This window comes from Monodelphis domestica, chromosome 6 (genome assembly GCF_027887165.1).
Source record: "Monodelphis domestica isolate mMonDom1 chromosome 6, mMonDom1.pri, whole genome shotgun sequence".
In the NCBI taxonomy this organism is placed as follows: domain Eukaryota; kingdom Metazoa; phylum Chordata; class Mammalia; order Didelphimorphia; family Didelphidae; genus Monodelphis; species Monodelphis domestica.
Window position 1 is genome coordinate 6682265 of NC_077232.1, and position 24702 is coordinate 6706966.

General features: G+C 42.7%; 2 protein-coding genes across 2 annotated transcripts in view; one reads left to right on the plus strand and one right to left on the minus strand.

Annotated features, from left to right (window-relative positions):
• Positions 1-18339, minus strand: part of TOP6BL (TOP6B like initiator of meiotic double strand breaks) — an 88087-nt gene extending 69748 nt beyond the window's left edge. Inside the window, exons 1-3 of the mRNA XM_056803726.1 lie at positions 18214-18339; positions 15967-16108; positions 13846-13899 (exon numbers count right to left, since the gene is read on the minus strand). Coding sequence (XP_056659704.1) covers positions 13846-13899; positions 15967-16108; positions 18214-18237 — 220 coding nt within the window. The 5' untranslated portion in view covers positions 18238-18339. The remainder of the gene's footprint in view (positions 1-13845; positions 13900-15966; positions 16109-18213) is intronic.
• A 260-nt stretch (positions 18340-18599) lies between these two features.
• Positions 18600-24702, plus strand: part of SPTBN2 (spectrin beta, non-erythrocytic 2) — a 46004-nt gene continuing 39901 nt past the window's right edge. Inside the window, exon 1 of the mRNA XM_056801256.1 lies at positions 18600-18738. The gene's annotated coding sequence lies outside the window, so the exon portion shown is untranslated. The remainder of the gene's footprint in view (positions 18739-24702) is intronic.

The window sequence follows — 24702 nt, forward strand, 5'->3', positions numbered from 1 at the left end:
CACCTAAGAAGGTGTGGATTTTTGAGCAATTCACACCAGGAAAGCTCTGAGTAAGTTTTCCAGTTCTTTGTTCCTTGTAAATTCACAAGTTGCTTGACCTTTATAGGTACTTAGCTTAAGAAAAGTATGGGTTTAAGTACTTTTCATTGTTCAGAAAAGAGTTTACAACTTTATCTTCCCCTAGGGCAGACCCAAGTAGGTAAAGTAGAATTCTCACATTCCTGCTTTAAGTAGAGTTCACTGCCCAAATGGGGAATGGTCTTAATCCAATCTTATAAAGTAGGGTCTGGAAAATTTTAAGGTTTACAGGAAGGAGGACTTGCAGTCCCAGATCTCAAACTATACTATAAAGCAGTGGTCATCAAAATAATTTGGTACTGGCTAAGAGACAGAAAGGAGGATCAGTGGAATAGACTTGGGGTAAATGACCTCAACAAGACAGTCTATGATAAGCCCAAAGAGCCCAGCTTTTGGGACCAAAATCCACTATTTGATGAAACCTGCTAGGAAAATTGGAAGACAGTATGGGAGAGATTAGGTTTGGATCAACACCTCACACCCTACACCAAGATAAACTCAGAATGGATGAATGACCTGAATATAAAGAAGGAAACTATAAGCAAATTATGTGAACACAGAATAGTATACATGTCAGATCTTTGGGAAAGGAAAGACTTTAAAACCAAGCAAGACCTAGAAAAAAACACAAAATGTAAAATCAATAATTTTGATTACATCAAATTAAAGAGGTTTTGTACAAACAAAACTAATGTAACTAAAATCAGAAGGGAAGCAACAAATTGGGAAACAATCTTCATAACAAAAACCTCTGACAAAGGTCTAATTACTCAAATTTACAAAGAGCTAAATCGATTGTACAAAAAAATCAAGCCATTCTCCAATTGACAAATGGGCAAGGGACATGCATAGGCAATTTTCAGTTAAAGAAATCAAAACTATTAATAAGCACATGAAAAAGTGTTCTAAATCTCTTATAATCAGAGAAATGCAAATCAAAAGAACTCTGAGGTATCACCTCACACCTAGCAGATTGGCTAACATGACAGTGAAGGAAAGTAATGAATGTTGGAGGGGATGTGGCAAAGTTGGGACATGAATGCATTGCTGGTGGAGTTGTGAATTGATCCAACCATTCTGGAGGGCAATTTGAAACTATGCCCAAAGGGCGATAAAAGACTGTCTGCCCTTTGACCCAGCCATAGCATTGCTGGGTTTATACCCCAAAGAGATAATAAGGAAAAAAGGCATGTACAAAAATATTCCTAGCTGTGCTCTTTGTGGCGGCCAAAAATTGGAAAATGAGGGGATGCCCTTCAATTGGGGAATGGCTGAACAAATTATGGTATCTGTTGGTGATGGAATACTATTGTGCTCAAAGGAATAATAAAGTGGAGGAATTCCATGGGAACTGGAACAACCTCCAGGAATTGATGCAGAGTGAAAGGAACAGATCCAGGAGAACATTGTACACAGAGACTGACACACTGTGGTACAATCGAACGTAATGGACTTCTCCATTAGTGTCAATGCAGTGATCCTGAACAACTTGGAGGAATCTAAGAGAAAAACCACTATCCACATTCAGAGGAAAAACTGTGGGAGTAGAAACACAGAAGAAAAACAACTGTCTGAATACATGGGTTGAGGGGATATGGCTGGGGAGGTAGACTCTAAATGAACATCCTAATGCAAACACCAACAACATGGAAATAGGTTTTGATCAAGGGCACATGTAATACCCAATGAAATTGCTCATTGGCTATGGGAAAGGTGGGTGGAGGGAGGTAGGGAAATAATGTGATTATTGTAACCAAGGAATAATGTTCTAAATTGACTAAATTAATTCAAAAATTAAAAAAAAAAGAAAACCAAATCTGAGCAGCAGAGGAGAAATGGGAAAAGAAGATGCTAGGGAAGAAAGATATGACAAAAGAATTAACAGTTTGGAAAAAATCTTACTGAAGAAAATAACCATTTAAAAATTAGAATTGGTAAGTGGAAGCCAATGTCTCTATGAAGAACCAAGAAATAATAAAATAAAATGTAAAATATCTCAGTAGAAACAACTGACCTAGAAAACATTGAGGAAAGGTAACTTAAAAATTACTGAATTGCCTAAAAGCCAGAGGAAAAAAAGGAGCCTACACATAATATTTTTTTAATATTTTTATTTCATTAAATATTTCTCAATTAGATATAAAAAATTAATATTAATTTTTTAAAAGTGGAGTTCCAAATTCTCTTGCTCCCTTTAATTCTTCCTCTGCCCTTTCAGAAAGTAAGCAATATGATATTGATTATACATGTGAAGCTATACATGATATTTCAAGACATAATAAAAGAAAAATCACATATATCTTAGAACCATAAGGTAAAGAAGAAATTGAAAGAATTAACTAGTCCCTTACTGAAAAAAAATAAAAATAAAATGAAAACTTCCAAGAACATTAAAGTAAAAATTCATAATTCTAGGTCAAGGAAGAAGTACTCTAAGCAGCCAGAAACAAAGAATTTAAGTAGCGAGGACCCATAGTCAGAATCACATAAAATTTAATGGTCACCACACTTAGAGTGGAGAGTTTGGAATAGGATATTATAGAATGCAAAGAGCTAATCTTAAAACCAAGAATACTTTATCTAGCAAAACTATAACCATACCTCTTCAATGAAAAAGAAGACTTCCAAACCTTCCTGATGTGAGATTTAAAATGGTTAAGCCCTTAAACTGTAGTGATTAAAATAGTGGAAGATATAAATTGTGATAGATATAAGAGAGGGTGAGTAAATTTGACTGCAGAAATATGTTTCACTACAGTGTCTTGGGTTTTAAAATCAAATATAAGGTGGTCACCAGGGAAATATTCCCAATTATTCAAATACCCAAGTCAATTGGGTTTTATAGAGATTTTAATTAACAACACAATGAGTAATCAAAGAAAGAGAGAGAGAGTAAGAAAGGAATAAGTATGAAGGGCCTCAAGCCAATATGGCCTAGACCTGAGTCTTAAAAGAGAAATCAGTCAGTTTTTTAACACTCACCACAAGGTCTGACTAAACAAGGATACTAGTGACACCATGCCAGAGTCCTTCCTCAAAGAGTCTTCCAGCCAGAGATTGTTTCAAAGGGCCTCTCTCTCAAGAGCCTCCAGAGCTCCTACCGCAGAGGGACAGAGCCCCTCAGAGGAGCTCCTCAAGGAGCTCTCCTTCAGAATGAGATTTCCTCCAAGAGCACTTCTCCTCAAAGAGATCTACCTCCAAGGAAAGAGCCCTCAAGCATCAGTCCTCAAGGAAATGAGTCTCTCAGAATGAGATCCTCCAGAATGAGAATCAGAAATCGAGATCCCTTGCTCTTCTCTGAGCTCTTATTTTTATGGGCAAAATCTCCTCTGTCACCTCCCCTAAGTCCTTACATCTACCAATCACTGTAGATGTTTCTAAAGGACCTCCCATTTTGAATTCACAGCTGAGTAGTTTTAATCTCTTTAGCAAGTAAGGAAAAAATGCTGCTGTGTCGACAAATTTCATTAAGAAAAAACCTCTGAATAAGTTATCACCCTTTTAGGTTTAAGTAGTTTACAAGTTGCCCCACCTTTATAGGTACTTAGTATCCCATTGTATCAATTCTAAAACAGTCATGACTCAAAGAACTTCCTGTCCCTTCCATAAGCATAGATCAAAGTACTTTCATTGTTTAGCAAACAGTTTTCTGTCCTAAAGCAGTCTAAATTAGGGTGGAGCAGGGACACTCCCATAGCTAGGAGCCCCCACACTCAAGTAGAGTTCTCACCATCTGCTAGGGAATTTTTTAAGTAGAAGATTCCCCAATGGGGGAAACCCCTAACATTCATAAGTCTGAGAAATTTTGAGGTTTACACTGATGAAAATATCAGAGCTGGCTAGAAATTTGTCATAGAAACAAAGGAGTCAAAAGAAAAATAAAAAGATAAGCAAGTGAGCAATCATAAGGGATTGAATTAGGTTAAACTGTTTACATTTTCATTTGGGGAGATGATACATGGAGCCTCTAAGAACTCTATCATCACCAAGGATCACTGAGGGAGTCAATTTAGAAAAAGGACCTGGGAGTTGTGAAGATTGGATTTGGCTATTGTTAAATGATCAATGGGGATAGACTAGTCTCCCAATGATCAGATTCTGTCATATTTTGATAACCTCAAAAGAAGAATGGAAAAGGTGGAGAAGAAAAATACATTGGAAGTGTGGGGAAAAGAGAGGAATAAAAGGGAAAGGCATTTCAAATAGGACACACAAGTAGGATATTCAATGAGAAAAGAGTGGGAGGGAGGGTGACATCTGAACCTCATTCTTCTCTGAATGGTCAAAAAAAGGAAAAATATATCCACACAAAGCTGGGTATAGAAATATATTTTGACACCAGGGCAATAAGATGGAAAAAGGTTAAGGGAAAGGAGGAAATAAAAAGAAGAGTAGATTAAGGAGAGATTAAACAGAAACAAAAGAAACTTTAAAAGAGGGAATGGGGAAAAGAGAAGGAAAAGTATAAAAAGCTATTCTATTTTTGAATAGCTCTGTTATGAAATTTTCCCCTACATCAAGCCTAAATCAGCCTCCTTGCTCCTAGTTCTGCCCTCTTAGGTCAAGTGGAATAAGTCTAATCTCCCAGAAATGGTCCTATTATGCTGGGGAATCAAGGCGACTAAAGTGGATTAGATTATAATTCCTTAGGGTGTGCAAGAGATTAAATCTATTTATATATATATAGGCAAAGAGAATGTTTTTACTACTTGGTTCACCCTTCCTTACTGGGGCAGCTAAGCAGCACAATAGACAGCACATCAGAATTAGACTCAGGGAGACGTGTGTGCGGATCCTGCCTCAAACACTTAACATGCCATCATGGGCAACTACCTTAACCTCTCAGCCTCAGGTCTCCTGATCTATAAAATGGGGCTAATTAATACCTACTTCATAGGACTGTTGTGAGAATCAAATGAGATAACACTTAGAAAGCACCCTGCAAACCTTAAAGTACTATAGAAGTGTTGCCTAATGTTATTTATATAGACTTGCTTTAATTAAATGTTTTTACTGTTGTATTTATGGGTCTCTTATATGGTCTAAAAATAAAGCTAGAGTAGATGTGCTCATGGGCCATAAGTGGCATGAATAACTAAAACAAACAAGAAAAGCGATCCCTGGTTGGGAACTAGAGAGATAAAAAAAAACCCTACAGAGGTTCAAACTAGTTTTAAAATAGATTGAAAGGATTATGAAATGAGTAACATTTTGAGCTGAGCTTCAAAGGATACGTAGACTTTTGATAGGGGGAAAATGGGGAGAGAGGAGACATTCAAGTTGGGTGGTGGTGGTTGTCCTTTGTTCTAGAAGAGGACCAAAATGACATCACAATATTGGGGTCACTGTACAGTGTGTCATACTATGGCTTATTGGGCCAATATAAGTTCAAAAGGCTCTAGTACAGGTCAGGCACAAATGGCCTGTATGAACATTTGAGATGGACATATCTATTAAATTTTTACATTTCCAGTTTCCTTTGATGCAGGGATACCATACTGGATGGTCCTGTGCCAGTGTCTCCTGTATCTTAAAAAGTTCTTCAGAGAGACCTGGAGAGAGTTCTTGTATCACTTCTTCTGACCTTCATGTTAGCACATGCCTTATTTGAGTTCTCTGGAAAAATAGTCTTTTAGGCAAAGTGGAATTCAAGTGATGTGACTAAACCATCACAGCAGCAGTCTCTGCAACGGAATCTGAATGCTTGGCAGTTCAGCTTGAGAAAAGACCTCAGGGTCCAGAACCTTATCTTACCAGGTGATCTTCAGTATCTTCCTAAGACAATTCAAATGGAAGTGATTCCATTCCCTGGCATGGCATTGGTAGGTAGACTGTCTAGGTTGCATAGGCATATTGTAATGAAGTCAGCACAATGGGTCGACAGACCTTCAGTTTGGTAGGCAGCCTAATACTTCTTTCCCACATTTTCTTTCAGTCTCCCAATGCTCTGGCAATGTATGCATCTACTTTTGGGGACATCCCTGGAAAGTAGTCTGCCTTGGTTAAGTGAACTTATTCAGGGCATTCAAAATTCCTTCATTTGCTCTAATTGATGATTCCACATATGGATGGTGTGAAGATTGGATTTAGCTATCTCCTGATTGTAACAATGAAGATACTTAGCTTTTCCTTTATTGAGAAGATTGAATTGTAATCCACAATCTATTTTTAGATTTTAATCTACAAAAGGTGGTAACTCAGTAGATCTACCCATTTTAACTACAAAAAGGTGTTAAGTAACCCAAAAAGGTATAATCTAACCCAGTGGTTCTCAACCTTTCTAATGCTGTGACCCCACAATACAGTTCCTCATGTTGCAGTGACCCCAAACCAAAAATTTATTTTGGTGGCTACTTCAAAACTGTAATTTTGCTACAGTTATGATTCGGAAGGTAAATACCTGATATGCATTATGTATTCTCATTGCTACAAATTGAGAGGTTAAGAACCGCTGATCTAACCAAAGAAGGTGTGAACTAAAGAGTGGGCAGTCCTGGAGAAAAGCATCTGCTATGATTGGTAGACATGAAATTTAGGGGAGGGGACGCAAGAGAAAAAGATCTTTAAAAAGAGGACCAGAGGCCAGAAGAAGACATTTTCAATTCAAGGAGATTGAAGAGTTCGCAGACTTGGAGTTGGACTGGAGGAACTAGATCCCTGGAGGAACTCATGCAGGAGATCTCAGACTGCTTTTCCTTTTAGATGGTCACCATTGGGGCTGACTTAGTGACTCTGCCTTTCTGGAGGTGTAAGGCCTCCAGGAAAAGGCCCATCATCTTGAGACTCTCTTCCCCTGGCTGGGGCTTAGAAATTCTAACTGGTATCAGGGCTTAGAAATTCTAACTGGTATCAGCAGAAGCCAGAGAGTGCGCACTCTCCCGCTCTCCCTCTCCCCCTCCCTCTCTCTCTCTCTCTCTTCCTTAATATCTTCCCTCTATTGTAAATAAACTACATAAATTCCACTTACTTTAGTAATTCATTTTGGGATTTAGAAGTTAAATCCCTGGCGACCAATTTAAATATATTTCAGTCTCAACCACAAAAATTTTAACAATGGTATGGTGGTGGCTGATGGAGAACCTCTGTTTTCTTGGTGTTGTTAGGTCAAAATTACCACAAGTGGCAGAGAATCAATTTATGCTCTGTTGCATCTCACTCTCAGCGGCTGCACTGAGTACATAATCATATTGAAAATCATGCATCAACTCTCCCTCCACTTTAGTCTTGGTTTGCAGCCTTTTCAAGTTAAGTAATATATTATCAGTGTGGAAGCTAACCTTAATACTCTTTTTGTCTTCTTCGAAGGCAATTCCCTGCTATGTCTGATTGTCAGTACCTACTCTTGTATTAAAGTCAAAATCGAGGCAGAGAAGACTATGGTAGCAAGGGCTTAAATTGGGGAAGGTATAGTGTGAAATGAGGGGGCACGTGGAGCTAATCAGATTATAAATAAAGGGAAATTTTGCAAAGTCTAAGAGATCTAGAGCTAGAAGATATCTTAGAGGCTCTCTGGTCAGCTCTTTCTCCACTAGACCATACTCCCTTGTACAGTGATAAGATAATAAAAGTTAAATACAGCTCTCACTTTTATGGAGCTTACAATCCAGATTCAAGAGGTCACTCCAAATGAAAAAGTTAAATGAAATTTTAAAACATTAAACAAATGAAAAAGTTTCACAGTTAAAAACTGTCAAAACGGGATGTGAGAGGGTCATAAACATCTACTTCAATTCAATTAACCCTGATTAAGTTCATACACAGTGTGTGGTTGCAGCTGGTGCCAGATACAGAGATGCAACCAGAACAACATGTCTAAAGAGAAAAGTCAGAAGACAACAAGAACTATGGCGAATTAGGTGTTAAATAAAATCAATGAGGGGAATGCAAGCATTTTAGAAGTCCAAAGATCATTAGTCTCTGATGCCTCCACAACACCTGGATGAGGCCAAGAAAACACTGGACACAATCAAAATACCCAGGCTTCAATGCTAGCTGTGTTATTTCCAGGTAATAAGCAATTTGTGCCCCAGGCTCCTCCAAAAAATTAAATTCACAGAGTTGTTATGAGGTTCCAGTGAAACAATGGCTGGAAAATGCTTTCTAAACCATCAAGTGTTGCCTGGCTGTGTGTGAATTCCATCCTGCCACTTAGAAATGTGTAGATAACTCAAGAGCTGTAAACGATCCTGTCCCCAATGTCACCTCCTCTTCAGTACCATCAAGTCTCTCAGTAAAGATGACTTCATCATAAGGGAAATGAAACTGGGAAGTAGTAAATCCAGAAGGTAGGCTGAGTGAAGAGCCAATTTATATCAGGTGGCCACAGGTAGCTTGGCAGCTTGGCTTCCTGCCAAGGGGGCAATGGCTAGAGTGCCAAAACTTGGAGACCAGGTTAAAGGTAGACAGGTGGCCATTGCCTGACTCCTTAGCAGCCAATTCCCAAGGCCTCTAGGGGGCCACTGTCCCAGACTATTCCTTTTTCTTCTGTTGTCCAACAAAATTCAGAGAGGAGGATGAGGATATGGCTAAAGTTAGCAAAAACCACTCCTGGTCATTTTTCCTCCTTACCTTAAATCCTACATACCTACAATTGCAAAGAGTTAATTAAGTGAACTTGACTGGGGGGAATATAAGGAGCATTAAGGGGGGGAAGATGCAAAAAAGTCTTTGTTTTCTGTTTCATCTTCTCTTACAGGATATTGTTTTGAAATTCCTAATGTTCTGGCAAATAGTACAGCAAGAGAACTCTTTTTAAAGCCTCAGAAGCTCAAGAGTCAAAAGTGATAATACAGGATTTAATGGATAACACAATTCTAGGAATCCAAAGGCCAAGATTCAATTCCTAATTCTGTCAATGACTTGATTATAAAATCAAATTACAGAAATACTGATGATATTTGCTTCTGATCTACGTCATAAAAACAGGATAATGTGTATAAAACAAGCTCCTGGAGGAAAAGTATGTACTCGACAAGGTCCTAGATTCTCCCTTTGTAAGAGCTACAGTCTCCCAAGCAAAGAACAAGTTTTACTTAGTCAGATTTCAGAGTTCACCACTGTGAGTGGCCTACTCACTTATGAACAGGCCTGAGCTTGTCTATCCTTCGAGTCATACAAATGTACCACTCCTAGTTTCCTTTCCCAACCACAAATTAATGAAGTGAAAAATAACAAAAAGCACTCTTCCCCCCAATGCTAAAGGGAAGGGTACAGAGAAAAGAAGGCAAGCAATTAATTATTCTAACCAGACACTTTCAACAAATCAGTAACCACTACGACCTCAAGGGCTAATATGCTAATCTGGACTTATACACAAAAAAGGGAGACATACTCTTCTCTAATCTTGGAAAAACACTCTTAAAAGTAGCTTCACAGTGATGGAGACAAAAAAACCCCTCAAATAACTAGATCACATCAATAATAATAGTCAAATGGAATAAGATACAAAGGTAGAGATAGAGAAAATGGATAATAAACAATAAGCCAAAAAAATTTAAAAATCTAGTCTTACCAAGTAGACATCTGCTATGAAGGATTCATTACTATAGATGACATAGCATGGTGGATAATATATATACAAGGCAAGACTATAAAATTAAGCTACATTTTTGTAAATATGAAAAATATACCTAATTCTTCAAAATAGCAATCTTGGGAACCTAAGTACTTATTTAAGTGATTTATTCATTACCAAACACTTTGGGAATTCTTGAAATTGCCTTCTGGACCTAAATAACCTAGTATTTGATAATGCAAGGTCCAAGCTTTTGGTACAAGAACTCACTATTTGGCAAAAACTAGTGAAAAAACTGAGGAGCAGTTTGGCTGAAATTAGGTATAAACCAACATCTCACACCATATACCAAAACAAGGACAAAATGAACACATGATTTAGATACAAAAGGTGATTCTATGGCAAATAAGGGGAGCATGGAATAGTTTACCTATCAGATATAGATAATGGAAGAATTTATGACCAAATGAGAGAGAGAACATTACAGATACAAAATGGATAATTTTGATTATATCAAATGAAAAGATTTTTGATCAAACAAAACCAATGTAGCCAAGATTAGAAGGAAGCAGAAAACTGGCAGGAAAAATTTTTCTGCAAGTTTCTTTGTTGAAGGCCTCATTTCACAAATATGTAGAGAAGTAAGCCAAATTTATAAGAATATGAGTCATTCCCCAATTGATAAATAATCAAAGAATATGAACAGGCAGTTTTCAGAATAAAAATCAAAAATATCTATAGTCATATGAAAAAATAATCTAGGTTACTACTGATTAGAGAAAGGCAAATTAAAACAACTCTGAGGTACCACCTCATACCTATCAGATTGGCTAATATGACAGAAAAGGAAAATGACAACTATTGGAGGAGACATGGAAAAATGAAGACACTAGCACACGATTGGTGAAGTTGTGAACTCATCTGACCATTCTAAAGAGTAATTCAGCCTTTCACCCAGCAATGGCAAAGAATTGGAAATTGAAGGGGTACCCATCAATTGGGGAAGGGCTGAACAAGTTGTAGTATATGGTTGTAATACATACTATGGTGCTATAAGAAATAATAAGCAAAATGCTTTCTGAAAAACCTGGAAAAACTTACATGAACTAATGTGAAGCGAAGTGAGCAGAATCAGAACACTGTCTACACTAACACTAAGAATGTAGAATAATCAATTATGAACAACTTAGCTATTCTCAGCAATACAAAGATCCAAGACAATTTGAAAGACTTATAAAAAATGCTATTCTTCTCCAGAGAAAGAACTAATAAAGTCTAAATGCAGACTGAAGCATACTATTTTTTACTTTATTATTTTGGAGGTATTATTTTTGTTTGTATTTTCTTTCACAACTTGACTAATATGCAAATATATTCTGCATGACTGCATAGGTACAACCTATATCAAATTACTTGGCTTCTCAATGAGGGAGGGAGGGATAAGATGGAGGAAGGGAAAGAATGTGGAACTCAACAATTTAAAAATCAAATATTAAAATTTGTTTTTACATGTAATGGGGGGTGGGGGGGTGGAATTGTCTTCCAATCAGTTTGAGACACTAGAGAAAACCAGATTTTCACAGACATGTCCATTGTGGTTCAATTATCAGCTCTGTACAGAGAAAAAGCCAAACTAGAAAGAAAAGCAAGATTTAGATGTGTGAAAGGAACATCAAAGTAAACTATTCCAGTAGATAGGGACATATGGCTGGGACTCTGGAGAAAAGCCAGATTTGTGAGTCATGACAAAAAGTCAAGAGAATGGTCAAACTCTCTAAGTGACTATGGAGAAGAAAAATGACAACACTTAGGACTGGGCCATGAGGAAGAGCTACACTTGAGAAGTCTGAGGTTAGATAAAAATCATGGAAGATAAGGAGAGGACCAGGAAAACAAGGGAAGGACTATTTCACTGAAATTCAACCTTAAAAAGAACGGATACCTAGGACATTGACCCTGTTTGTATTCTATAAAGGAATTGATCTGAGGTTTCTAGGACCAAAACAAAATATAGCTGGACAAAGATGAGAACTACAAGATGGATGGCAGCTCCCTTACAGCCAAGCAAGCCTAGCTTTTTTATTTCAGCTATGGAGATAATAAAGTTTCCTAATGAAGCTCATTAAACTGGAAAGGATTCATGAACAAGCTATTTTAAAGTACTTTAACATTAAATGTCACAGGAATACTAAGTAATAAGTATGATGATGCAAACAGGAGCAATGGCCAGGCTCACAGAGGTGGGAGTTGCGAACCTGGGGGTCAGTGTGTGGCAGTCTGTCTTTGAAGCATTATAAACATCATTCCCAAGGAGCAAGGCATGGGTCCAAATGAATGGGAGCAGAAAGCAGGCACAGAGAGGGAGTGAGGAGTGAGGAAATCTGGGCTCAAGCAAGGTGCTCCCAGTGTAATCCTCAATCTATCAGCTGATGCTGGCTAAAGCCCCAGTATGCAATGGCCCCTCTGCATACCAGCTATTGTACCACCTATTCCCATCCATATTGTGGCAGCAGAAAAATAGAAAATAGGCATGAAATTGCTCTGAGCTTTTAAAAGCTCTTCCTTCAGATACTAGTCATGTGAAATTCCAGATATTTAGGTATAGCTTAAATATGGCAAAAAACAGAATGAGATCTCATAAACTTGGGCTGGTGTAATAAATGCTAGCTTACTCTGGGGCAATTTGTTGCCTCCTGTTCTAATAGCTTAAAGACAATGACGATGACCATGACAATGATGCCTCCCTCTCAGAATCCCACAGCTTCACAGTCCTCCAAGTCCTTCCACAAATAGGCACGCACTTGAACAATACTGGATATGATCACAGATTTAGGGCTGGCAAGGACCCCAGAGGTCATCCCTCATTTTACAAGTGAGGAAATGTAAACTCAGCCAGAGCCCATCTTCACTAACTAGTAAGGAAGAGAAGCAGGATCTGAGTGTTATCTGGTCACCTGACTTGTCGGCACTCCTTCCACCATACAATGTCACTTAATCTGTTTCTGTTCTGGCACCTTCCTTCCATATTCTTTTATTTGAGCTGAAAGTAACTTTCAAATATCACCATAACAAGTCTTGTTTGGGAGCAGTTCGTGTTTTACACATCAGGCTTTTAAAAAAAGCAAGCTACATTTGTGATGAACAATGAAAGGCCCAAACAGGCCTAGATTAGATTCAGTGGGAGTTCAATATAAACTTAAGTTTAAAGTTTTATATCCTAAAATTAGTAAAGCAACCCTATTTAGTGAAAAAGATGATTTTGGTAAACTAATTCCCTTCATAAACCAACACTCAAGAACTCGGATCAAATGAAATCTCAGATAACTTTCAGGCAATATATTTATTTAGTCCTGCCTTCTGAATCTACAGAGCCAGAGGCCAAAGTTATAGAACATCATATGCACTTTTAGATTTGGCTAATTGTTAGTTTTGCTGAATCATTTCTTTTTTGTCTCTTGAGAGGCAGCTCATAATAGAGGAATTTATATTAGGAGTTAGGAAAATTTGGATTCAAATCTCACTTCATACATTGTGTGGTTTGAGACAAGACTCTCACTCCAATTCTCTGGGCCTCAGATTCTTCATTTGTAAAATCCGGGGATAGTCATGATAATCTCTGAGGTTGCATTCATCTTCAAATCAATGATCCCACAAGTCAGTAATTCTTTTTTTTTTCTTACTTCTAAAGGATAGCTAAAGAAAAGAAGAAAAAAGGGTTCTGGAAAAGGGAAATGAGTCCATAAAAAAATATATTAATAGGAGGTCACTAGGTGGCTCAGTGGAGAGACAGACCTAGAGATGAAAGGTCTTGGATTCAAATCAGACCTCAGACACTTCTTAGCTGTGTGACATTCTTAAAGTTGAGACTGCTCTCAGGCCACGGGTCATCATCCTCTGGAATGTAGTAAGCAAAAGGCTACTGCTTTTATTTTAGCTAACATCACCTAACAGATATGATCTCATCCTCAACCATTCTGTGAAGCAGATAGGAAGAAGTTAATTAACTCCTATTAGTTCTGTTTCATATCTGACAAACTTAAGTCACAAGAAGCAGTCCTTCCTCCATGGAGCTCAAACTTGAATCTCACTCTTCTAATTAGGAAGCCAAGACTGACTCACTGAAAGACCACAGTTTATTGTCAAGTTGACACTTCTAACCACTCTGACCTTAGGAAAAATCCAGACAAAATTGGAGAGACCAGAACCAGAGCACACTGTTAGGGAGAGGTTCACTCAGTCAGTTATTTATTTACCTTTTAGGAACTGCTTGGGCACCAAGTCACCACACGTGCTTTCTGCAAAGGCAACTGTAAGAAATACACAAAGCGTCATCCAAAGTGGAACTTTGAAACTGGTTCTCTTTAAAACATCCAATTGAATCCACACAGATTAAGTACATATACAAGGGACACATAATAGCTAGCATTTAAAGAACACTTTAAATGGTTCCCATAACTAGGGGAACTAGCAAGTAAAAATCCAAATACTGATGGGGCTCCTCTGTGGTAGCACTGGATCAGCTCTTCTCTCTCCCATCTACCAACCACAAACTCTGCTTTGTACCATTTAACGCCATTTTGGATAGGTCCCTGACAGCTGGCCACCAGTCTCGAGTTCAGAGCATCAATTGCTTCCTTCAGACACTGAACCTAATACAGAAGGATTATAGGAAGGTGAATACAGCCAGAGCATTTTACTCCCCATACTGGGTCTAGCCCTTATTTTCAAGGTATTTAAGTGGAAAGGAAGTTATTGGCTATGCAACAAATACATAACAAACATCTTTCTACTGGCTATACTTTTTCAGAACTGAAAGGCAAACTATTCTATGAAATTATTTGGAGAAGAAGTCTATGATATATATATATATTCAAACTTAGGTTAAGGCCTAGACATTTAAGAGGGGTGGAAAAATAGGTTAGTTTCTAGGCCCTAAAATTAACATTAATAGCTGATCTACATAGCACTCTAGGTTTACATACATCATCTCACTGGATTCTTATAACCACCACACTAAAAGTAATGCAGATGTAATATTTTGTAAATGAGGAACTGAAATAAGCTGAATACATCTGGTAAGGAACATGCCAATGCTGGCTCCAGATCCAATGACTATACAGGTGACTCTAATAAATAATCCTTATAATAAATCAGACAAACCCCAAAGTCCTGGCTTCAAGTGATGTAGAACACACTAGAAATTCCTGTGGTTCCCTCCACAGATATGGGCTAACCCTAACCCAGATTAGATGAGGGGGTTTCTGCAGGACCTTCCCACTCTGTGATTCTGTTCTTATGTTCTGCTGTCCCTCAAGCACAAAGATCACACCACCATCCTTCCAACATCAGCAGGCTATACACATTGAGTGAATATATTTGTCACAGTATCAAGATGTTGCCAAGAAAGAAAAAAGAAGAGACTCAATTCCCCAATCTCTGTGAACCTTTGATGAACTCTTTCAGCTACTCACTATCCTGGGATTTCAGCCCAGGTCACACAAGGCTTCACAGCCTTAAGAGAATGAGCTATATTCTGTGCTCACACAGTCCATCACCCTCCCTCATGCCTAAGAGGGGTGGGTCAGTCAGTGGGCAAGCATTTATTAAGCATTTACCATGTGCCAGACACTGCATAACAGCTGTGGATACACAGAAAGGGAAAACCAGTCTCTGGGAGACGTCACGGTAGCCCATACTCCAGTCTATAATCTGGTCTTGGAGCTACTGCTTAATTATTATTACCACCATAAGCACTCTTCCTAAAACATAAAGAAGTCTAACTCACTCTACTCCTACTGGATAACTAAGGAGCAAGCTGAAGAAAAAGTGGTCCATAGCTACAAAACGATCAGTCTCTTGAGAGCTAACGATGTTTTTAAGTGCTTGAGCTTCTGACTGGTATATACCGAAGTTTGTCAAAGGTATAGTTGGTTGGATATAGCAAAATAATGCAGCAGGAACCAATGACTTAGCAAGAGAGCTGGGCAAACTGCATGCCTATGCTTAGAGATGTTTTCAAATCAGATGCAAGTCAAGATGATCAATATGTAAGTTGTACATTTCTCAATTCTTTCTTTTCCCTAAGGCTTGCCCTTTTCTAAAAGGGCCACTCCAGTCTAAACTACAGAGGCAAGATTACATGGTCTTGGATAACCTATTTGAATATCTCATCACCAAACACTGCTGAGTAATCATTTCAGCTGGGGTTCTTTTCCAAGTCTGAATCATGAAAGGGTCATAAGGGTCTAAAATAAAGAGATGCAATTAGAGGTCGACAAGTTAAAATCTCCAAATAAACCTTAACAGTTATTGTATCAAAATAAAATATAAAACAGCATGAAACACAGACATTTGGCTCCTTTTGTTCAACTTACTGGTTGTCACATAATGGAAAGTGTTTGCTTGATGTTCTGAACTTGATGCTTCTATGGAAATAAGAAGCTCCCCTTCCAACAAGTCTTTCCTGCTTCCTGCTGCAGCTTCCCATTTCCAGTGAAAAATTACATATTTCAAAATCTGAAAAGGTCACAATTCAAAGGAAGGGCTTAACTCTATTAGACATCAGGGGCACAATAAATGGTACATTACAATGATAAAATTGAACTAACAAGTTCTACAGTTTGAATAACATACTGTTTGTGACTTGTACAAAATCAAAAGGCATCAGTTCTAAGCAGAAATGGTATGCCTGAGCAAAAGAACCAGCAGAGGAATTGAGCCATAAAATATAGGACAGAGGGGAGTTCTGCACAGTCCCAAACATAAGGAATGAAGACAAATTACTTGCTTCATTTGTATTAAAAGTTTATCTGGTCATAAAAATTATGGCATGTTATGGGCAGGAAGAAAGAAGTGAGAAATTCTTTTTTATTATTAATTAAGGGCAACACAGGTAATAGAACAGGACTGTGATTATTAATATTGTTTCTCTGAATCATCTAGCCTTTTCTAATGAGTGTATAATAATTAGTCTGTTATTCTTTCCCATAGATGTGCCTTGCCAGCATACACATAGCTCACTGAGTTAATCCATCTGTACATATATCTTAGATAGGACATTGAGGACAGACAATGAAAGGAAAGTCTCCCAAAATGAACAAAGGAGAAGAGGCTAGACTGCCTATATCATATATGTTATTGCCAATGATCTCACAAGCCATTTGTCTAAATATTCCTAGTCTCACTTCTCCTGGCTGCAAATTATGGGGAATTGTGATCTCTTAGAAGATACACAGTAATTATCAATGATGACATGAACAGAAGGTACCAGAAAAGAGACTGGCAAGGAAATGGATGACCCCAAAAGAGATTAATCATTCATGTAGGAAGCGTGAAGGATGAGAGAGGGCTACAAGATATTAAAAGAACTGGAAGAAGGCCTCCAAGTGTTGAGAGTAAATACACTATAGAAAAGCATGGACAAAAGAACTGCACAGGATGAGAAGTTACAGATGGATTTCAGTTTTCATCAATGGTGGGAGTATCTACCTTGATGAAGTCATTGATTCATCAATGTATTGAGTCCCTATATCTTCACCTGTAACAGCTTTCAACATGGCACCAAAGCATTCTACTTTTGGCTTCTATGAAAGAAGCTTTCTGGGCCTCAGTTTTCTCAATTGTACTGAAGTTACTAGTTGGATACTGAGGACCCTACTTCTGCTAAATCGATATTCCTATTAGATTTGACATGAATATTGAGAAAGAAATTGTAGAGGTGACTTGTAGAGGTATGGACTAATAAGGCCTTCTAAAGCTGAATTTAAAGAAGACACATTTGCCAAAATTTGTGAGAAACTGAGGAAAATAGAAAGGGCAATAACCTATTCTATATTCTACTATTGGGTTCAAAAAGGAGCAGACTCAAAGGCAATCTGAGGAAGATTAAGAGATAAGAGTCCTGAAGTGGTAAGTAGAACCTCCAGAAGTTGGCCAAAGGGAAGGGTGAAGCAAATTGAGTAACTCAAGGCTGTGATAAAGTGGTGAAAGTGTCAGAAAGTTGGTGTAAGACTGAAGAAGGGGAGGGAGTGGGGTTAAATAATGAGACTAAAAAAGTTGACTGCTCCTGCTGATTTATTAAGAGGTGATAATTGGCCATAAAAGTTGCAGCTGCGTTTAGATGCAGGTACCCACGAAAATTTCTTTTTTAAACAAGACTAAAAAGGTGGAATAGCAATACTGGTGGGGTATTGGGGCATACTGGTGCATTATTGGTGTAGCTGTGAAAGAGCACAACATCCTGTAAAGTAATTTGAAAATGATGAGAATAAGCTGGCCGAACTGCCTGACCCTTGGCCTGAGACTACTAGGTAAACACCTCCACAGGGTCATTGATTTTTGGGGGGCCCAGAAACAAACGTTTGTCCATATCTAGGGGGCTGCTAGCCACACTGGGAAGGGCCCAGTCCTGCGCGGGGCGGGGCTGGAAAGCGCATGCGCAAGGGTGCTCTGGCCTCCCTCAGCTGATCCCGCTCCAAGCCACTTTCTACCCAGGTCCTGGGGAGGCGGGGAAAGAAGGGACCAAGGTGACATAAGCGCAAAGGAAGCCCACAAAAATAGTTGTTTACAGAAAGAAGGCTGAGAAACTCCCGCCCCTTCCCACTCCGTCGCACCAACATCACCTCACACACAGGCCTCGCCGCCATCGCCCACGACGCGGCCGACGCCTCCTCACGCGGGCGTCTCTCCCGCCGCGCGCCTGCGTCTGCGCACTTGTGACTGACTCTGACGCGTGCCTCAGACGCTCCACCCCCGCAACTGGGGTTTCGTGCGCCTGCGCGCTCGACTCTTCCTCTTGAGAGTGCCGCCCTGCCCCCTCCCCTCCGCCCGCTCGAGCTCTCGTCGGAGGCCGAGGCCGAGGCGGAGGCGGGGGCCGGAGGAGGCGGAGGCGGGGCCGGAGGGGGCGGCTCGCCAGAAGCCCCGCCTACCAACCAGCCTCCGCGGGCGGGCGTTGAAGATCTGGGCCGGGCCAGCCCCGGAGCGAAGGGGCCCCGCGGGCCGGGGCAGGGATGGCGGGGCGCCGGCCGGGGCCAGCTCTGGGACTGCCCGCGGGGGGTGGCGGGGGGCCAATAGCCCCGAGGGACCAACTCAGCCCGTGACCTGTGACCTGTGACCCGTGACCCGTGACCGTGACCGGCAGGTGCCAGGTGAGCGAGGCCGCGCCCGTAAGGAGACCGTAAGGGGGTGGGGGGAATAGGGTCCGGGCCGAGACCAGGACCAGGGCCAGCCTCGAGTGAGCTTAGTGCCTAACGCAGGATTCGCACCCTTGCCCTTTCTTCATCATCCCCATGTGGTCTTGCGCGATCTCATTCAGGGTCTGGGGCTAAAAGAAGGAAGGGAGGGAGAGAAGGATCTTTATGGCTCTGCGAGATCCTTTCCTTCTAGAGGAAGTCTTCGATGAGCAAATGTTAGAGGGATAGAGGGGGAGAGGAGACCAGGGGAAGGGAGGAATGGACAGATGGAAGAAGATGAAAGGGAAGATGGAGGGAGGTGGGAGGAATGGGGAGAAGAGGAAAGGAAGGATGGGAGGAGGGAAGAATGGGGAAGGAGATGGAGAAAATGGAGGGATAGGTGGAGGGGGAAAAGGAAGAATAGGAAGAGAAAATGGAGGGAGGAAGGGGGATGGAAGGGCACATGGAAAAAAAGATGGAGAGGTGGGATGGAGGAATAGAGGAGGAGGGAGAGATGATAGGAGAAGGGATGGAGGGGGAAGGAAAAAAGGCAAGATGGAGGAGAGAATTGAGGGGTGGGATGAAAGATAGGAGGGGAGGGAGAAATGACAGGAGGGGGGATGGAGGGAAGGAAGGGAAGATAGAGAAGATTGAGGAGTGGGATGGAGGGATAGGAGGGGAAAGAGATGACAAGAGGAGGGATCAAAGGGAGGATGGAGAGATATGACAAGAGTGGGATGGAAGGAATGATGGAGAGAAAGGAGCAGGGGGAGAAAAAGATGAGAGAAGTGGTGTTGGAGTGGATGGATGGGAGGGGGGAACAAAGGAAAGGATGGAGGGATGGGAGGAGAGAAAAAGAAGAGTTGCTTGTGGAATCAAGTCTTCAATCCTGATTTCTCTTACTCCTGGGAGGGAGTCATGGAAAATTTTGGGTGTATAGCCTTGGCCATCCCCCACTTCAAGGTCTTAGAGACTTAGAGGGACCCTTGCTAAATTTCCCAGAGGGACCTTATTGCTCAGCCCCCATTGTATGGGCTAAAAGGTGAGAAGGAGCTAGGGAGAGCAGATGTGACCTCTTGCATTTTAGATCCTAAAGCTGTTTTCATGGTACTGATCTAGGTCAAGCTAATTTGTCCCCATCCCCAAGGGGAATCAGTCCAAGAAGGGGGTCTTGATTCACTTGGCTACTTTCCCACCCTTTTGAGAGCCAAGGGCACTGTGAAGGCCTTAGCTTCATGGAGGATGCCCCAGATCTCTTCCTCAGCTCAGCTCTGTGGTCCTTCATCTCCAGGCCCCAGTGGCCCACATGCTCTTCCCAAGGCTTCTTCAGAACTGATGCAGCCAAGTGGGAAAAGATCTTTAAGTCCATCTGCTGTACTGATGGTAACGATGATGATGGGGTAGACCCAGAGAGGGCAAGCAGAAGGGAAGAAGCATTCATCTGGTCCCTACTGTGTGCCAGGCACTGTTCTATAAGCCTTACAAATAGTATCTCGTCTGATCCTCACAGCATTTTACAGATGAGGCAATGGAGGCAAACAAGGGTGAAGTGACTCACCCACGGTCACACAGCTTGTAAGTGTCTGAAGCTCAATTCGAACTCACTCTTCCTTTCTCCAGGCCCAACTCTATCCACTGTAGTGCCCCCTAACTGCGTCCAGAGAGGCCAGCTAGCTGGGTAGGATAGTCGGGCCCAGAACCCAGGTTTACTAAGGTCTTGGGTGAGCCCTTGGCTTCTCCTTCAGCCAGGTCTCCATATTCCAGGTGGCTCTGGCCCAAGGGGTGGGGCAAGTCCTGACTCCAGCACTGATGAATGAAAGAAACCTCATCTAATGATTCAGGGTTGTGTCTTTTGGCCAGGTCTAGAGGTGCAGTTTGTCATAGGAATAAACCCCTGGGGACCCTAGGGCAGAAGCAGGCCCAGAGAGTGCCCAAGGAGCTCTCCTGGGACCAGAGCAGCCTTGAAAAGAGCAGTGGCTCAAGGGCAATGGTGGACCTCCCAGTGGACCTAGAGGACTGGCCCAGCTGACCCCCTCCTCCCCACGCCATTACTGTAGTCCTAACTGGTATATACACAGGGCTTCAGAAACAGCTATGCCCTATAACACTGGCAACAGCCCTGCAAAGGGGGTAGTTCCTAAATTATCCCCATTTTACAGATGAAGATGAGGCACTCAGAATAAAGCGACTTGTCCATAATCACATATCAGGTGGCCGAGCTGGGACTTGAACTCAGATCTTCACACTTCCCAGGGCCCTTTTTTGGTGGAACTTTCCCTTTTTCGATCGTTGGTTCCTCCTCATCAATGGTCTCATATTCCTCTTTTTCCTAGTGTTTGGCTTTCCTCCCAAACTTGTTTTCATGCTCTCCTGCAGTGTCCCTAGAATAGAAGCTGAGGCAGAAAGAGACCAGGAGTCCTTGGGAATAAATTGAGCAGTGAAGAAAGGTGGAGCCCCCCCAGAGCCTGCGCAGACGTTTCGGGGCAAAGCAGCCCTTGAGAGGGCTCATCTCCCCTACAGAAGTGGGAAGGGGTTAATGGAATTGGGGCCTGAGCAAAGCCTGCCCCCCACTAGTTCACATAACCGGGTTTCCTGAAATGGAGCAAGTCCCAGATGCCTTTCTACTAATCACATCCCTGGAAATGGGGCCACGATGCTCAGATTAGCTCATCCCCTCACCTTCTTGAGGCCTTCTCCACCTGGAGCCCAGAATCTAGGGCAGCAAAACCACTCAGAGAGGGCTATTTCCTTGGGCTATCAGGAAGGATTGTGGAGGGAGCACCAAGGGGCTAGCGCGGTCCCAACATTTGTGCTAATGTGGGTAACAAGCTGGAGAGCACATTTTTCTTTCTCCCCTAGTTGAAAGGGCCACATGCCCCAGGGGGCTGGCTTGATAGGCCCAGCCAGCAACCTCTCACTCTTCCTGAATTCTCAGCTTTCATGATCTCCCAATAAAAGAGCCCTGGGCCAAGCTGGGCGACTTTCACCCCTGGCCAGCCCCATCTCCATCTCCATCCTTGCCCTGACTTATGAGAAATAGCAATAAGAAATGTCACCCAGGAGCTCTGTTCTCAGTGATTGACTTTGCACTTTGCCCATAGGCAGGTGCCACCATCTGCTAGAAGGGAAGAAAGGCTCCTTTGTGGCAGGTAGCCACAGGTGGATATCTCAGTGGATAGAGAGCCAGGTCTAGAGATGGGAGGTCCCGAGTTCAAATGTGACCTCAGACACTTCCCGATTTGTGACCCTGGACAAGTCACTTAACCATTGCCCGGCCCTTACCACTCTTCTGCCTTGGAACCAATACATAGTACTGCCAGACAGAAGGGTTTAGAAACAAAAAGTATCTCTTGTATGTGAGCCCTGGAGATGTGCGGGTCAGGAAATTCTGGTCACCTGCTTCTGAGGAAACCTGTTCATCCAGAGATCCAGGTTTGTCCCGTGGCCCCAGACCTAGCATCTGGTCCTGGCTCCCTGCTGCAGTCTTGCATATGGCCTTTGAGGCGGGAGATGGAAAAGTTAGGGATTAGAGCTTTGTTCCGGTTGCTTCATTTCGCTTTGGGCTTCCCCCCTGGTAGCTTTAGGAGCCTGCCTGTCCTCCATTTCACCAACTCGCAGGCTGTCTCTCCCGGCTAAAGGTTTCTTTATGACAATTTAATAAGCTGCTCTAGTCCAAAAGAGGCACCCAAAGAGGAAAATGGTAGCAGGTAACTAGACGCTCTAGAGGCCCCGTCCTTAACCTCCCACTCCCCCAATCCCAGTTTGCCGATGTGCAGGGCCTGCCAACGCCCACTGGCACCTTCGCCACAACTGATAGAGCCCCGGGCGGCTCAGCAGTGTTCCAGAGGGCCGTCGGGAGCCTGCCGCCCGCTCGCTGCCCACTGCGACACACTGCCTCGCTCCTGTCAGAAGACTCTCCCAAAGGGGCTGGCTGTATCGCAGGAGCACTTGGAGAGCTTTCAGGGCTGCTTTGCAAGTCTGACGTAGTGAAACTGGACTAAGAAGGGGGCCGCGTCCGATGCTGGGATGGCCTTTTTGCAGGAAACGGCACATCACAAATAGAGCAAAGGATCCCTCCGTAACTGACCTCGGGTGAATCCAGACTGTCCGACTCTGAGTTCGCTGCGAGCCAGAAGGCGCCTTCCATACGTCTCTCTGAGTCTTACAACCCTGTGAGGTTACCAAGACGCTTATTATTTCCAGGTTGTTGATTAAAAAAACTGAGCCAAGTTAGCTAAATGCCTTTTCTATGTTCATCCACGTATGGGGCATCAGGACTCCCTCAAAGGCCCCCCTGAACCCCAAGGACACGGCACCAACAGCCACCAGAATCGGAGTTCCAGGCTTTAGGAAATCTGATCCGGGCACAGAAGGAGCTGAGATGGCAAAAGGCAGAGCCTGTACTACATACTAATGATCTGATCTTTAGAAAGGGCTTAGATACACTGAGAACAAATGTGGCTGCCTCAAAGCCAGGGAGTCCTGGGTTCAGGTCCTGCTGCTGGCATTCACTGACTGAATGACCCTAGACAAGTCACTTCTCAGAGCCTCCATGTACCTCTGTAACTATAGACTCTTGAGTTGCAGAGAAGGTGCCAGCCTGCATGGGTAGAGGGGATTTTCTTTTTTTTTTTTAAACCCTGACCTTCCGTCTTGGAGTCAATACTGTGTATTGGCAGAAGAGTGGTCAGGGCTAGGCCATGGGGGTCAAGTGACTTGCCCAGGGTCACCCAGCTGGGAAGTGTCTGAGGCCGGATTTGAACCCAGGACCTCCCATCTCTAGGCCTGGCTCTCCATCCACTGAGCTACCAGCTGCCCCCAGAGGGGATTTTCTCATCCAGGAGGTGCTCATCTCAACCAAATGATGGGTCCCCATCTCTTTGTCTACAATGTTAGCTCTTTTCAGCCTTACGCCCACCCGCAGGAGCAGGTGCTATCATCGTCTCCCTTTTTTGTACATTCTCTGGAATCCATAGAGCAAAGGTGGGGTGGTCCATGGAGGATGGAGGCCAGGGTAGGGCTGCCTTGGGGGAATCAAGTCAGGACGGCTCCGGTCCAGAGTCAGGGAGGCAGGGGTTCAAATCTGTCCTCCCACGCTTCCCAGCTGTATGACTGGACACATCACAACCCCGTTTGCCCAGCTCTTGCCCATCTGTCTAGAGTTGTTACTAAGACAGAGAGTAAGGGGCAAGAAATGGAAAGAATCGAGTGTGGAGGGCTCACCACAGCCCAGAAAGAGCTCGGGGAGGCAGTGAATCGGGAGGAACATCACTAGGCTGGGGCTTCAAGGCCCCCGCTGCTTCGTTGCGAGGGGAGCTCCCTTGGGACTTAACTTCCCTTCTGTCTTCCTGGCCAAAGAGCCTGCAAAGGGCAAAGCCAGAAGACGTCAGGGCATGTCAAAAGCCCTGGTAACGGAAGGAGAGGAGCAAAGGGCCCCTGGCCCGAGAGTAAGATGTCCAACTCGACCAGCTCACACAGACGCCATTCCAGTGGCTGAAAGAGCCTACTGGATGGTCTCCCAGTTATGGCCTGTGTGAGTGGCCCTGAGGGAGACACGGCCTCCTCCTCGGGCTCCAATTTGCCCCAAACCCACTATCCCTCTGACCCTCTCCTCCCAGGGTCGTTTGTATTTAAATCAGGATTCAAATCCAGGACTCTGCCCTGAATTGCTGCTCTCTCTCCACCTCCCTCATCTGGGGTACAAAAGCTCGAATGAGCAAACTAGGGTGGAAAAAAAGGCTGAGAATCTATCTCCAGCCTGTGGCCAGCTTCAGAGCTCCGTGGGAAGGCTAGCTGGTTGTCAGCTGCACCCACCCCAGCCATGGCAGAGTCCTACCACGGCGGCTTTTCCTTAACTTTTTTTTTAATCTTCTGTCTCAGACTGAGTAACAGTTCCAAAGCAGAAGCGTGGTGAAGGCGAGGCAGTGGGGGTTAGTGACT